General features: G+C 40.0%; 1 protein-coding gene across 1 annotated transcript in view; it reads right to left on the bottom strand.

Moving 5' to 3' along the window:
* The window catches only part of LOC135477126 (GPI transamidase component PIG-S-like), a 29,366-nt gene extending 16,788 nt beyond the window's left edge, over positions 1-12,578 (bottom strand). The window contains exons 1-9 of the mRNA XM_064757280.1: positions 12,560-12,578; positions 11,945-12,084; positions 11,179-11,269; positions 10,078-10,179; positions 8,679-8,816; positions 7,762-7,871; positions 7,082-7,202; positions 3,195-3,256; positions 2,213-2,327 (exon numbers count right to left, since the gene is read on the bottom strand). Of these exons, the coding sequence (XP_064613350.1) occupies positions 2,213-2,327; positions 3,195-3,256; positions 7,082-7,202; positions 7,762-7,871; positions 8,679-8,816; positions 10,078-10,179; positions 11,179-11,269; positions 11,945-12,084; positions 12,560-12,578 (898 nt within the window). The remainder of the gene's footprint in view (positions 1-2,212; positions 2,328-3,194; positions 3,257-7,081; positions 7,203-7,761; positions 7,872-8,678; positions 8,817-10,077; positions 10,180-11,178; positions 11,270-11,944; positions 12,085-12,559) is intronic.
* Between the last annotated feature and the right edge of the window lie 1,131 nt (positions 12,579-13,709).

Genomic DNA, 13,709 nt, shown 5'->3' with positions numbered 1-13,709 from the left:
CTCACTGAGCTCCACAAACAGAACTACACTGTTTGTAGTTGCACCCATTTATACATGCTCTCACTGAGCTCCACAAACAAGAACTACACTGTTTGTAGTTGCACCCATTTATACATGCTCTCACTGAGCTCCACAAACAGAACTACACTGTTTGTAGCTGCACCCATTTATGCATGCTCTCACTGAGCTCCACAAACAGAACTACACTGTTTGTAGCTGCACCCATTTATGCATGCTCTCACTGAGCTCCACAAACAGAACTACACTGTTTGTAGTTGCACCCATTTATACATGCTCTCACTGAGCTCCACAAACAGAACTACACTGTTTGTAGTTGCACCCATTTATACATGCTCTCACTGAGCTCCACAAACAAGAACTATACTGTTTGTAGTTGCACCCATTTATACATGCACTCACTGAGCTCCACAAACAGAACTACACTGTTTGTAGTTGCACCCATTTATACATGCTCTCAATGAGCTCCACAAACAGAACTACACTGTTTGTAGTTGCACCCATTTATACATGCTCTCACTGAGCTCCACAAACAGAACTACACTGTTTGTAGTTGCACCCATTTATACATGCTCTCACTGTGCTCCACAAACAAGAACTACACTGTTTGTAGTTGCACCCATTTATACATGCTCTCACTGAGCTCCACAAACAGAACTACACTGTTTGTAGCTGCACCCATTTATGCATGCTCTCACTGAGCTCCACAAACAGAACTACACTGTTTGTAGCTGCACCCATTTATGCATGCTCTCACTGAGCTCCACAAACAGAACTACACTGTTTGTAGTTGCACCCATTTATACATGCTCTCACTGAGCTCCACAAACAGAACTACACTGTTTGTAGTTGCACCCATTTATACATGCTCTCACTGAGCTCCACAAACAAGAACTATACTGTTTGTAGTTGCACCCATTTATACATGCACTCACTGAGCTCCACAAACAGAACCACACTGTTTGTAGTTGCACCCATTTATACATGCTCTCACTGAGCTCCACAAACAGAACTACACTGTTTGTAGTTACACCCATTTATACATGCTCTCACTGAGCTCCACAAACAGAACTACACTGTTTGTAGTTGCACCCATTTATGCATGCTCTCACTGAGCTCCACAAACAGAACTACACTGTTTGTAGCTGCACCCATTTATGCATGCTCTCACTGAGCTCCACAAACAGAACTACACTGTTTGTAGTTGCACCCATTTATACATGCTCTCACTGAGCTCCACAAACAGAACTACACTGTTTGTAGTTGCACCCATTTATACATGCTCTCACTGAGCTCCACAAACAGAACTACACTGTTTGTAGCTGCACCCATTTATGCATGCTCTCACTGAGCTCCACAAACAGAACTACACTGTTTGTAGTTGCACCCATTTATACATGCTCTCAATGAGCTCCACAAACAGAACTACACTGTTTGTAGTTGCACCCATTTATACATGCTCTCACTGAGCTCCACAAACAGAACTTAAATCAGAAATAATCTGAAACCCTTAATACATCATTGAAAACCATGTAAATCTAATTTAGATATCCTTTCCACAAAACCATATTGTACGAATGAGCTACTCCACACAGTTATTGGGTAGACACTATTTCGGCTGATCAACACTTAGAACCCAGCTCATTATTTAACTGCATTCTAAATTAGCTCCGGTAAGTGGGAAGGTTTGTCAGCAACTTGCAGATGGTCATGGGTTTTCCCTAGGCTCTCCCTGCTTTCCTCACACTATAATGCTGGTCACTGCCGTATAAGTGAAATACTCTTGAGTAGGGCGTAAAACACCAATCAAGTAAATAAATAAATACCTAATTATGTATTTATTTCACTGTTGTTTAAAGTATTCAAGAATGTATGACATTGGTTAGGCACAAATGTATATGGGTAGACAAATCAATATTCTGTGTCTCAGAAGTTCTGACAGTATCCAGTTGAAAGATGTTTCAGTTGTATGACAATGGTTAGGCACAAATGTATATTAGTAGACACATCAACAGTCTGCGTCTCAGAAGTTCTGACAGTATCCAGCAGAAAGATGTTTCAGTTGTATGACAATGGTTAGGCACAAATGTATATTAGTAGGCACATCAACAGTCTGTGTCTCAGAAGTTCTGACAGTATCCAGCAGAAAGAAGCAAATCCAGTCAAGCCACAGCAACTCCTGTCTGTCACTTACCAAGCTTGGTCTCTAGTGGGTTGATGATATGTGGGAGATCAGCAGCGGTGTAGTAGTAACAGTTATTTCCCTTGTCTCTGCGTGGTTGACGAACTAAGCCAGTGTAGTACAGCACCTGTGTGTAAAGACAGAGATACGAAACATGGGCTAAAAGCAAAGTTTTACAAACCAATGCTTCTTTCATAAGTCCGTGCTATTGTTGTGTCTAGCACTTACTGTATATTGTTATCAGGTTGTTTACAGACATATTAGGGCAGCCCGTAAATTATGGTGGAGGTGAATAGAGTGGCGGGATTAAACCAGCCACCTTCAGCAACTTGCTGGCAAACTTTCCCTTGTACACGACATAAATCATGCTGATTGGAATCATCTCCTGGAAACGTCATGTAAGGCCACACAAGAGATACTACTTCTTGTCAGACAGACCCCAAGATCAATGGAAGCAGAGGAGTCCAAACAGTTCCCTGCCCGAGACCGGGATTGAGGCCACGCCTCAGGTGACCCATAAACAACAGACACTTCTGCTACTTGAGTCTCACTTCAGTTTCACCTATATCAGTTTCACTTAAATATATTTCACTTAATGGCCATTCCCTATACTGACTTGGCAGTAATTATATCCGAAGAAATACCTTGTCAGTCAGTCTTCTGCTAGTCCAATAGAATTCTTACTTTCACAATTGGAGATTTGAAATCAGCTGTTTCACTCATTTACCTATTTAAACGACGATTCTGGCTGGTTATAAATTTTGACCTCAACAAAAGAGGAGTAACTTCAGATTTTAATAGCTACATGTAGCAACTAGACTGTACCAGCAACAGGTATTAGATCCAACATTAGTGAAATGACCAAACTTTACCCATGTGAGATGAAATACAAAAATGTTGTGTATGCGAAACTAAGACAGTCTGGGACAAATTCTAATGGAATGTCAGAAGAGTTCTCTTTATCAGAGATGATGTGATCCATGGAGATTCTCACCTGAGAGTTGATGTGAAGTCGGGCATACTTCTCTAATTCTTGGATGAATGGTTTCAGGTAAGCTAGAGAAAATAAAACAAAACTCTAAAAGTCGAACACTTCTATGTATACTATAAAATCTAAGATTTATTTATTTATCTATTTATCTGATTGAGCTTTAACACTGTAATTAAGTACATTTAACTTAATGGGATAATAATGGCAATCAGTTTTACGCGTGGAGTGAAGCTCTGCGGTCTTTAATGAAGCAGGTGCAAATTGTGCCTCTCGTTATCTCCATGACAACTTACAGTGAAGAGATACGTCACCACACTAAATGCGCTTGTCATAGTGTAAAACGACAGCTTTGTAAAACGGGTAACCCTGGTCTCTAGTTAGTTTATCTACTACTTTATCCACATGTGAGATGAAGATTTTCAAGCCATTCTGGTGGAAGAAATGTGTTACTAAACTAATCCCACATACGCCCTCGTCCGTTTGTTGTCACCTACACATGTAAGCCCGCAGACCTAGAATTTCGAAATTTTTTGCAAGAATCCATAAGGATTCTCAAGGTCAGAGACTGCGAGATTCCAAAAAATCCAAAGCTCAAAAAAGCATTATTTGCTTGGACAAATGTAAACTATACCGAAACCACTAGTCCTCAGCCTTTTTCGTACCTGAAATAGTGACTTCAGTTTACAGGAAATGAAAGTTAAATGAAATTTATTAATTGAAATAATTTGACTGTGTACATGGGGTTGCCAAACTTTCAGGAAGGGAGATTTTCTAAATTTACTGAAACAAAATCAACACCTCAAAACATGACAAGCTACACACTTATACCAAAAGGTTGAGGATTCAAGGTAACTTGTATTATTCATATAATTATTCGATTGGTGTTTTACACCTTACTGTCACAATGATTTTCTGCTTTTTACAAACCGGCTCACTCGTCTCATACTCAGTGCACTTTCTATGACCATCTGAATCCATGTGCCGACGCAGGTTCATGAAAATTTTGCCTTCGTATGATTTTTTTATCTTCTCGCAATGTTTCTGGCAGATTGCCAACACTCCCTTATAACATGACACATCAAACACGAACTCATACATGTAGTTGTCTCTGAGGTGACTTTTTGGAATACACATTCTGCTTTATCAACAAAGACGTGTCCACTTTTACCGCAATGGTTAGCAAGGAGAAGACCTGTCTGTTCTCCAAACAGTGCGAGTACACCTCTGCTGTATTTGTTTACTATTATCATAATTGAAAGCGTTAAGTGTAACCCTGAATTTACTAAGTGTTTATTTAACACAGACGAGGACTGTTAAATTGATTTTAAATAATCGCGAGTGCCTGGTGAACACAACCACATCGGCAGGGATTGTCACCGCTATGCTTTCACATCTTTAAGTGTTAGGTGATTGTATAGCCCACAGCCACTGGACAAAATTTCCCGATTCAACCAATCAAGGAGCTGGGAACGAACTCAACCAACAGAAGTTGAAACCAAGCAGACATAATCGTTTCCGAGCGATGTACTTTAAAACAGAATTCATCGTGCTCCTTGTGGAACGCTTCAGAAGAAAGAAATAAACATTTCCTCTGCACAAGTCCATGTGGATTCTCATCGACAAGTATGGCACGAGTCTTTGTGCGAATGGACTCCCAGATTCACATCAAAATTCTAGGTCTGATTTTAATAGCCACACCAATAAACAGAGGGCAGGAGTATAAAATTCCAGTGGCACATGTTGAACTGACACCACCTGTGCCACCAGTTGAGGTCTCTTGCTTCTGATGCACCACAGCTCATTTTCATAATTCTCTGTTGCCTTAACAATTCATGTTCATTTATTTACTTATTTATTTATTTATTTCATTAATGTTTTACGCCGTACTCAAGAATATTTCACTCATACGCCGGCTGCCAGCATTATGGTGGTAGGATACCAGGCAAAGCCCAGGGGAAACCCTAGGCCATCTGCAGGTTGCTGACAGACCTTCCCAGATACAGCCGGAGAGGAAACTAGCAAGACCCAGACTTGAACCCACAGCACCCACATTGGTGAGAAACTCCTGCGTCATTGCGCTGCGTTTGCATGTCCATATGACATTTATCATAATACTGATTCCATCAACGCCTCTCAGAAAACATGGCACGGATTTCAAACTCCCATCTCCTTCTAACTTATGGCAGTCCAAATCACTTCCTCTGTGCATTCATATTCCAATGGAATCTCCAATACCATTCTCTTAATTTACTATCCACACCAATACTTCACTCACTGCCTTGTGGTTTCATGGACTGCTAAAGCTTCAACCGTCACAAGTGTCACAAGACCTAATTCTGGGGTTAATATGCAACTGAGATTTGGCATTGGAATCCTGGAAAAAAACTATTATACTTCCACTGCTGTTTGCAAGAACAACTTCAGTCTTCATAATTCAAACCATAAAGGCATACAAACAAGAACATGCACTGTAGTGTAGGTAAGTTTGGATGCTGTCAGTGCCGACTTCATTGAAATTGGTCTCATTGAGTTGGAATGCACAGTTGTGCGGTGATGTCTTTGAGAGGCATTGATGAATTCAGTGTTATAATAAATGTCAGAATATTAAAATAGCACACTATACATATTTTACTGAACACCACAAGGAGTGGCACCAAGATGACCGATATAAAAGTCAGGTTTTAACTCTGGATAGAACTCTGGATCTGGTGTTTACAAGGCACTCTATCCATGACACCAGCTATATGCTGTTCAGGATAAATGGAATCACTGGATCAGAGGAATCACAAAATTACAACCACCTGAAGATACTGTAAATGTCTAACCACATCAACCACCAAAACACTTTCTTCAGTGAAATTTATACATACACTTATTACGAAAATGGCACCCAAATATGATTTGTTTGTGTCAATAAAAATGAAAGCTTCCTAAAACTGTGCAGACTATTTCTCTACACCTCACAGTTCTGTGTTCACAATATTGGTGGCAGTGGTGGTTTTAAAGGTTGAAAAAGGGTAAATAGATTCTGTTGATATATTTGTCATCATTGACCTCAAATGTTACATGTAATGTTAAATATTACAAGCTGGGGAAGGTCATGGGTTTTCCTGGAGGAGGGTTGTGGGTTTTCCTGGGGGATGGTCATGGGTTTTCCTGGAGGAAGGTCATGGGTTTTCCCAGGGGAATGGTCGTTGGTTTTCCTGGGGGAAGGTCATGGGTTTTTCTCCAGGAAAACCCATGACCATCCCGTGGGTTTTCCCTGGGGAAAGGTCATGGGTTTTCCTGGAGGAGGGTTGTGGGTTTTTCCTGGGGAATGGTCGTTGGTTTTCCTGAGGGAAGGTCGTGGGTTTTCCCTGGGGGATGGTCGTTGGTTTTCCTGGGGGAAGGTCGTGGGTTTTCCCTGGGGGATGGTCGTGGGTTTTCCTGGGGGATGGTGGTGGGTTTCCCTAGGGAGGGTCGTTTGTTTTCCCTGGGGGATGGCCGTGGGTTTTCCTGGGAGATGGTCATAGGTTTTCCCTGAGGGATGGTCGTGGGTTTCCCTAGGCGAGGGTCCTGGGTTTCCTGGAGGAGGGTCGTGGGTTTTGCTGCAGGAGGGTCGTGGGTTTTGCTGCAGGAGGGTTGTGGGTTTTCCCTGGGGGTTGGTCGTGGGTTTTCCCTGGAGGATGGTCGTGGGTTTTCCTGGAGGAAGGTCGCGGTTTTCCCTGGGGGAAGGTCATGGGTTTTCCTGGAGGCAGGTTGTTGGTTTTTCTGGGGGATGGTCGTGGGTTTTCCGTGGGCTCTGGCCATCTTCCTCCCACTCAAATACTGGCCATATTAAGTATTACAAAACATATTTGACAGTGATCATATAATTAAACAGGCACTGTCAATTCAAGCATTAAACCAACCTTCTATGCCAAAGACGATGTCCCAACGAATGTCCAGTAGATCAGGTTGGGGATTGACCAAGGTGAAGGTCACATCGTAGGCAGGGTTGGACTTTGCCACACGCATGCTCTCTTTGTCAGGCTGTAAGAAAGAGAATATGCTTATGTTGATAACTACATGTATATTTCAACCAACAGTACATACATGTATATTCAGTCATTTATTAATAATTATTAAATACATCCAGAAAAATATTTAACTGTATAAATACTATACAGGTGCGTTTAACAAGTGGAGGAAGGGGCCTCCAAGATAGTTAGCATGCCAGTGCAGCGCAATGACACAGGAGTTCGTCCACATCATGTTGAATTCCTCTCCGACCACTCTGACCACAAGCAGCTCAGAACCCTGCCCAAACTGGGATTAAACCAACATTACACCAACCATGGCAAGCTGCGTTGATTGTGTATTCTACTATTTATTTATTTATTGTTTTGATGAGTGTTTCAAGCTGTTATTCTCCAATTATACATATGTGCAATACAATTCATTTGAACATATGAGAAATAAATATTTATTGTACATATGTAGAATTCATTTATGCATGTGTACAATATCTTTGGTATAAACAATGTCTCACATCTGTTTACATAGGGGAGACAACTCCAGCTTGTTTGACAATACTTCATACACCACGAACCTTCAGAGATCTTAATCCACGTAGCGACACCAGCTTCTTCTCCAACTGGTTGCCCCTGACAACCACATCCTTCACTGTCATTTTGATTACATCGGACAAAGATTTTTCATCTGTGTAAATATAGGCAAAATGTCATACTAGAATCTGTTAGTTCTTCATCATATACATGTAAATTCACAAATCCACATAAAGCTCATGGACGCCATGTTTGAGGTAGTAGAATGTATATATAGGCCAATGAAACTTGATTACTTGCTCCATATTACAATATTTTGGATAATTCGTGCGGGAAGCATTTTTCCAGAGTTTAGAAAGACTTTGTGCCTTGTCCTTTCTTATCCAGGAATATACAGTTACGAGGTCTTTTGCCCACTTAAACAATTGCAAATATTATAGCATTTCATAATGAGTGGACTGACTGGAAGCCATAGTATATATTCCATATATATATATATATATATATATATATATATATATATATATATATATTTGTAATTATTGGTATTGTTTTCTATATTATTGTCAGTTGTATTATTTGTCTATTTTGTTAAAATTTATGTACTTAACTTATTCAAGCGTCGTTGTGTTTTTTGTTTGATCTTGCGTTAGGCCTATCGCTTATGTGAGAGTTAAACATGCCATCTATTTCTCATCTTTACTCTAAAATAGTGGTACCCTTAAACAGCATAAAGTCTGAATGCCTAGATAACAAAAATGACCATGACATACTGCATTACATTGGTCAAAGTATAATAACACAAAGGATAAATCCAAGTTATCCAGAAAGAATGTTATCTCCCTTTGTTTAAAATCTGAACTCTTTTTGCCAAGCTTTTTTGTGTATGTTTACGAACCAGAAAAATACCAGTTGGCAAATCTCCAAGGTTTTTCCAAACAGGCTTTTCATACAGTCATACCTGAAACTGGGAGAATGATATTTCGGTAGGTGCCGACATACACGTTTGGAACGGAAAACTTTGTGGACTTGGGCAACAACAACACATGAATGTGGTTCATGTCAGCTCTGAACAAGTTTGCAATGTTTTCGTCCAAATCTGAAAAACAAGCACAAATTTCATTCTATTTAGTGTTTCATTGTAATTTTGTGTTGAAGTACAATCGCAACTTGGTCACGGTTTTCCACCCACCATAATGCTGGCTGCAGTCAAAAACAAGTAAGTAAAATATTCTTGAGTATGGCATAAAAATACAATCACACAAATAAACCAATCAAACAAATAAATATTCTTCTGCAATTTTGACACTTGTCAGTAGGCCAGTACAGCCATGCCATGAATACTGGACTGCAGGCTTTTTTTTCAACTTAAAAGAATATATGAAAAGTATACATTTTTTGAAAGAGTATTTCCCATAGTTTATGAACATGAAAAAGAGCAGCTTTGACCCCTGATAGCACTGACTGACCAGTGCAAAGTGCAGGGTCATTGAGGTCACTTCCAGGTTCAAACAGGTCCAATAACTTGGTCATTGGAATTTTATGTGTAAACTCCACATCAAGGAAAGTGTTTTCAGCATCACTGTTCAGAGGAGAATTGGTATTGTTGCAGTGCTCAGAAGAGTCTCTCTAAAACTTTTTCACCTCAAGCTACAGGACAAAAACATATCAACATGAGTTATAAGGTAATTAAATGCAGTAAATAAATGTTACCAAAAAAACTAAGACCATGTAGGTTGGTACTTTACTTTTAACGTATTATGCTATGGTAACTGGAAAAGCAGAGATTGTTTTAATCAATTTTAAAGTCTCCATGAAACTCTGTCAAACAAGCAACGTCACGCGAGGCACAGTGTTTAAGTGATGTCATTTCTACTTTTTTACACAGATGTTCCGAGTCTGTTCTGCACACAACATTTACCCATACAGTGTACCATAATTTGCATAACTTTCAATACTGAATTGAGACACATATAGGTCTGGGAAATTTTTATAGCACTGGTGAGGTAGACTTGGTTGACCAGTGTAACAGTGCACTTGTACTTGACTTGCCACAACATTCTTACAGAAATATTTGTTTATTTATTTGATTGGTATTTTACACAATACTAAGTATAATGTTTTACTCGTATGATGAGGGCCAACGTTATGGTCGGAGGGAAACCCATGACCATCCGCAGTTTGCTGGCAGACCTTCATATGTACGCCCAAAGAGAAAGTCAGCATGAGCTTGACCTGAACTCACCTTGACTGCATTGGTGAAGGGCTTCTGATTTGCTATGCTGCGCTAGTACACTAACCACTTGGCCACAGAGGCCCCGTCTTGTACAGAAAAAACATAATGTAATAATAACACTGACCTTGTAAAGTGTTGACTTTTTGGAAAGCCGTGAGTTCATCTCCAATAGCCTTCCTCACTGTTATCTCATACTTTTCCACAATATTCTCATTCTCAACATCCACTGAGGAAATACAACATTTATAATCAATACGTGTAAGTATTAAAAGTCATCAACACAAGACGGATTGGTGAATTTCCTTTTGCGAAATGTACGTGACATAAGGTTCAAACAATGCCTCGCTCCAGAATTGATCCAGGATTGACCCCAGATCTACCTGTTACATGTAGGTAAGAAAAGACCCTAACCCCCTACCCACAACATTGCGCTGTAGATTCATGTCGATGCCAAGCTTAAAACCTTACACTGAACCATAATTCCATGGAAGTTTTCACCAGCTCATCACCTTAGTGTACATGTACTAACTCAACAATTTCTCATATGAAAAGAGCAATTTTCAGTGCTATTTATGCACATTTTTAATTTGATTTTGGAGACAAAACTACACTGGTTGGATTGGTCAATTTCAGGGCTTCACAAAAAGAATAACTTTATCGAACAACACAGAATAACGCCTTCAGAATATGCTTGAATAAACACCTTGCAAACATGTGAAAAGGTTGAGGAATTACAGTGCCTTAATTCCGCAACATTATGAAAAAGATATATTTTCGGTGCAATTTATGCAACTTATTCGTTTGATTATCGGAGACAAAACTACATAGATTAGGGAGGTTAATTTCATAGCGTCACAAAAAGCATAATTTTATCAGTCAACACAGACTAATGCCCTCAAAATATGTTTAAATAAACACCTTGCATACATGCAAAAAGGCTGAAGAATTAGGGTAACTTAGTGAAAATCGTGTGAAATTGTATATGGCTACCAGTAAATCACATTTAGAGTCACATGACTTTTCAACAATTATGAAATCGCGCTCCTGTACTAGACTGCACAACAGGGCAAATGGTGAAAAAATTTCCTGAATTTACAGGTGATTTACTGTACACTTTGACCATACTACTGTGAAGTTTACTTAACTTATATTTCCCACTTTGTCCTGTGACATGACAAACAACCCAGCCATCTCTTTAGAGCAATGACACTATTAATATACTTACTGCCCTGGAGATGTTTTGTGAGAGAATTTAGCGTTGTCGGGGTAACCTTCTCATCAAAACTGATGACATCTAGCCGAACAGAGTAGCGAATCTGTAGAAAACATGGGGGTATAGCATAAATCATTAGTATCCCAGACAGGTAAAAGAGAACACTTAACGATGAAGATTTCAAACTTTTCGGCCCAAAATTCACATTTTCTATGCTACTTGGAATACATGTATATGGTTATAAAGGTAAAACAATGTAAACTGACATTACCGCTTCATATAAAACACAGCATACATTAAACAATTTTCAACTCAGAAGGCTACCAAACAGCTTTTGTAATATTGACTCTAATACACAATACACTAAGTCAGCAATTCAGTAATTTACGGTGTTTAATATGTACACACCAAATCAAGGATGGAATATCCCCCTTCTCTTACTCTGTTCTATACGTGTTCCAACCCTGATCTCAATACCTGCAGTACTTTCTAAGACACCACCCCTGACATTTTGTTTAACATTGCTTTTCCTGTTATTGGACACCGACACTCACGGTATGATATAGGCTACAGTACACCTGCTAAAAATGTCAGAAGCAAAGTTCTCCCAGGGGAATATCAGCTTACTATATACAGTAGCTACTTCAGTGTGGTTCTTTGGTCTCTGTATATATCTTAGATCAAAACTACAATATTTATAAAGGTGTCATGACAGGAGAACGATTCTACGGAGGCCGTGAAGTGATGCCATGACTCTGTACAGAGTTAGATAGGGTACCTTGTAATGTCCGAGCTCATCAATATCATTGTAAGGCAATTGCACACGATACACCTCAGTTGTCTTCCACCAGAGGGGCACACCCACAATCAGACAGACAAACCCCACTCCAAGGGCAGCATATGCCTGAGAGGCTTTCTCTGAAAAACAGACAGTAAGCGATCTATTCAGTTAGACGAGTTTTTCTCAGTGGATCAACTTCTGACTAGAAGTGCAGCATGTCCTTGGGCTTATCACAATATACAGTACGCTGTAAATTCTACTCCACCCTGAAAATTTTGTAATCTGAAATTTACTGATACTACGAGATCCCTGCCATCCTTGGCCCAACCTGAGCACCAAATTACCACAGTGTATTAGTGTTTAGCTATCCTATCAGCAAGTTTGCTTCATACATGTACATGTATGTCATAAACAACACCTTAATCCCACTGATACATTTTTGGTCCGTAGGCTGAGGCATTTGCCCCGAATATTACTGTGGACATCATCTCAGTTGTGATCTAGGCCTTACTCGATATTAAAAGTTTACAACCTATTTCTTAGCTACAGGTTCAATTGGTTGAAAGTTATCCCATAATCTCAAGTTCAAGTAAATTAACCGTTGAAGTCTACCTTCTTCTTTCAGAGGCATTTAGGAATTGGGATGGTATAGATTGACAGAGGCATTACTTATGGATAACAATTCCTGGATTTATTGTGTTGGTGACGTTTCGATGTAGGTTCTTACATCGATATCAAACCATATGAACATATAGAGATACAAGTCAACATATATACAGTAAGAGAGTGAGTGGTGTCAACAACAGGCAACAATGTAACATAGATGTACCGAAATATACATGACAGAATTTGAGCACAAAGCCTTAGCTGCAAGCACCATCAAACCGTTGTGTTGGTTCGATAAGGTAGATGACACATTCGTAGCACTAAACAAGACTGACAACCCCCAGTCCCTACTTGACCACCTCAACACCCAGAACAACAGGATACAGTTCACCATGGAACAAGAATGCAAGAGGTACGACAAACTCCTCACTTCAGTATACCGCAAACCCACACACTCAGACCAATACGTGAATTACCAATCTAACCAACCTAAACGGATCAAGAGAGGAATAACATCTACCCTTAAAAAACGAGCCCTACAGATATCCAGCATCAACCTCCAAGAAGAAATAAAGCACCTCAAAACAGCCTTCACCACCCATAACCGATACCCCCCACAATTATTGGAGAGAACGATCAGCAAAACCCTCAATCCGACTAACAAGACCAGAACAACGAGACCCGACCCACCCCAATATATATATAACCATTCCGTATATAGGCACCCCAAGCTACCAGATAAGACGACTCCTGCATGACAAACTGAACATACAAACAACGTTTACCTCCGCCTCTAACCTTAAAACCCTACTCAAAGCCAATGGAAAAAAACAGCCAACCCATAGGGAAGAACCCAAAGGATCTGTGTACTGCATTAATTGTGATTGTCAACAGCAATACACTGGAGAAACCGGTAGACCACTCAATATCAGAATTGCAGAGCACAAGGCCTCGGTGGAAAAATTAGATGGAAAATCAGCCCTCAGTGACCACATCAGAGCCCATCCAGAACACCAACTCCAATGGAGCACAGTTCATACCCTACAAAACAACCAGTCAGACTATAAAAGAAGAAAACTGCTGGAAGCCATCATGATCCGACGACACAATCCACAGCTTAACCGAGACAGCGGGTACCACCTACCGAGCGCCTACA

The sequence above is a fragment of the Liolophura sinensis genome, chromosome 10, assembly GCF_032854445.1.
Source record: "Liolophura sinensis isolate JHLJ2023 chromosome 10, CUHK_Ljap_v2, whole genome shotgun sequence".
Classification (NCBI taxonomy): Eukaryota; Metazoa; Mollusca; class Polyplacophora; order Chitonida; family Chitonidae; genus Liolophura; species Liolophura sinensis.
This window is presented reverse-complemented; position numbering and strand designations above follow the sequence as displayed.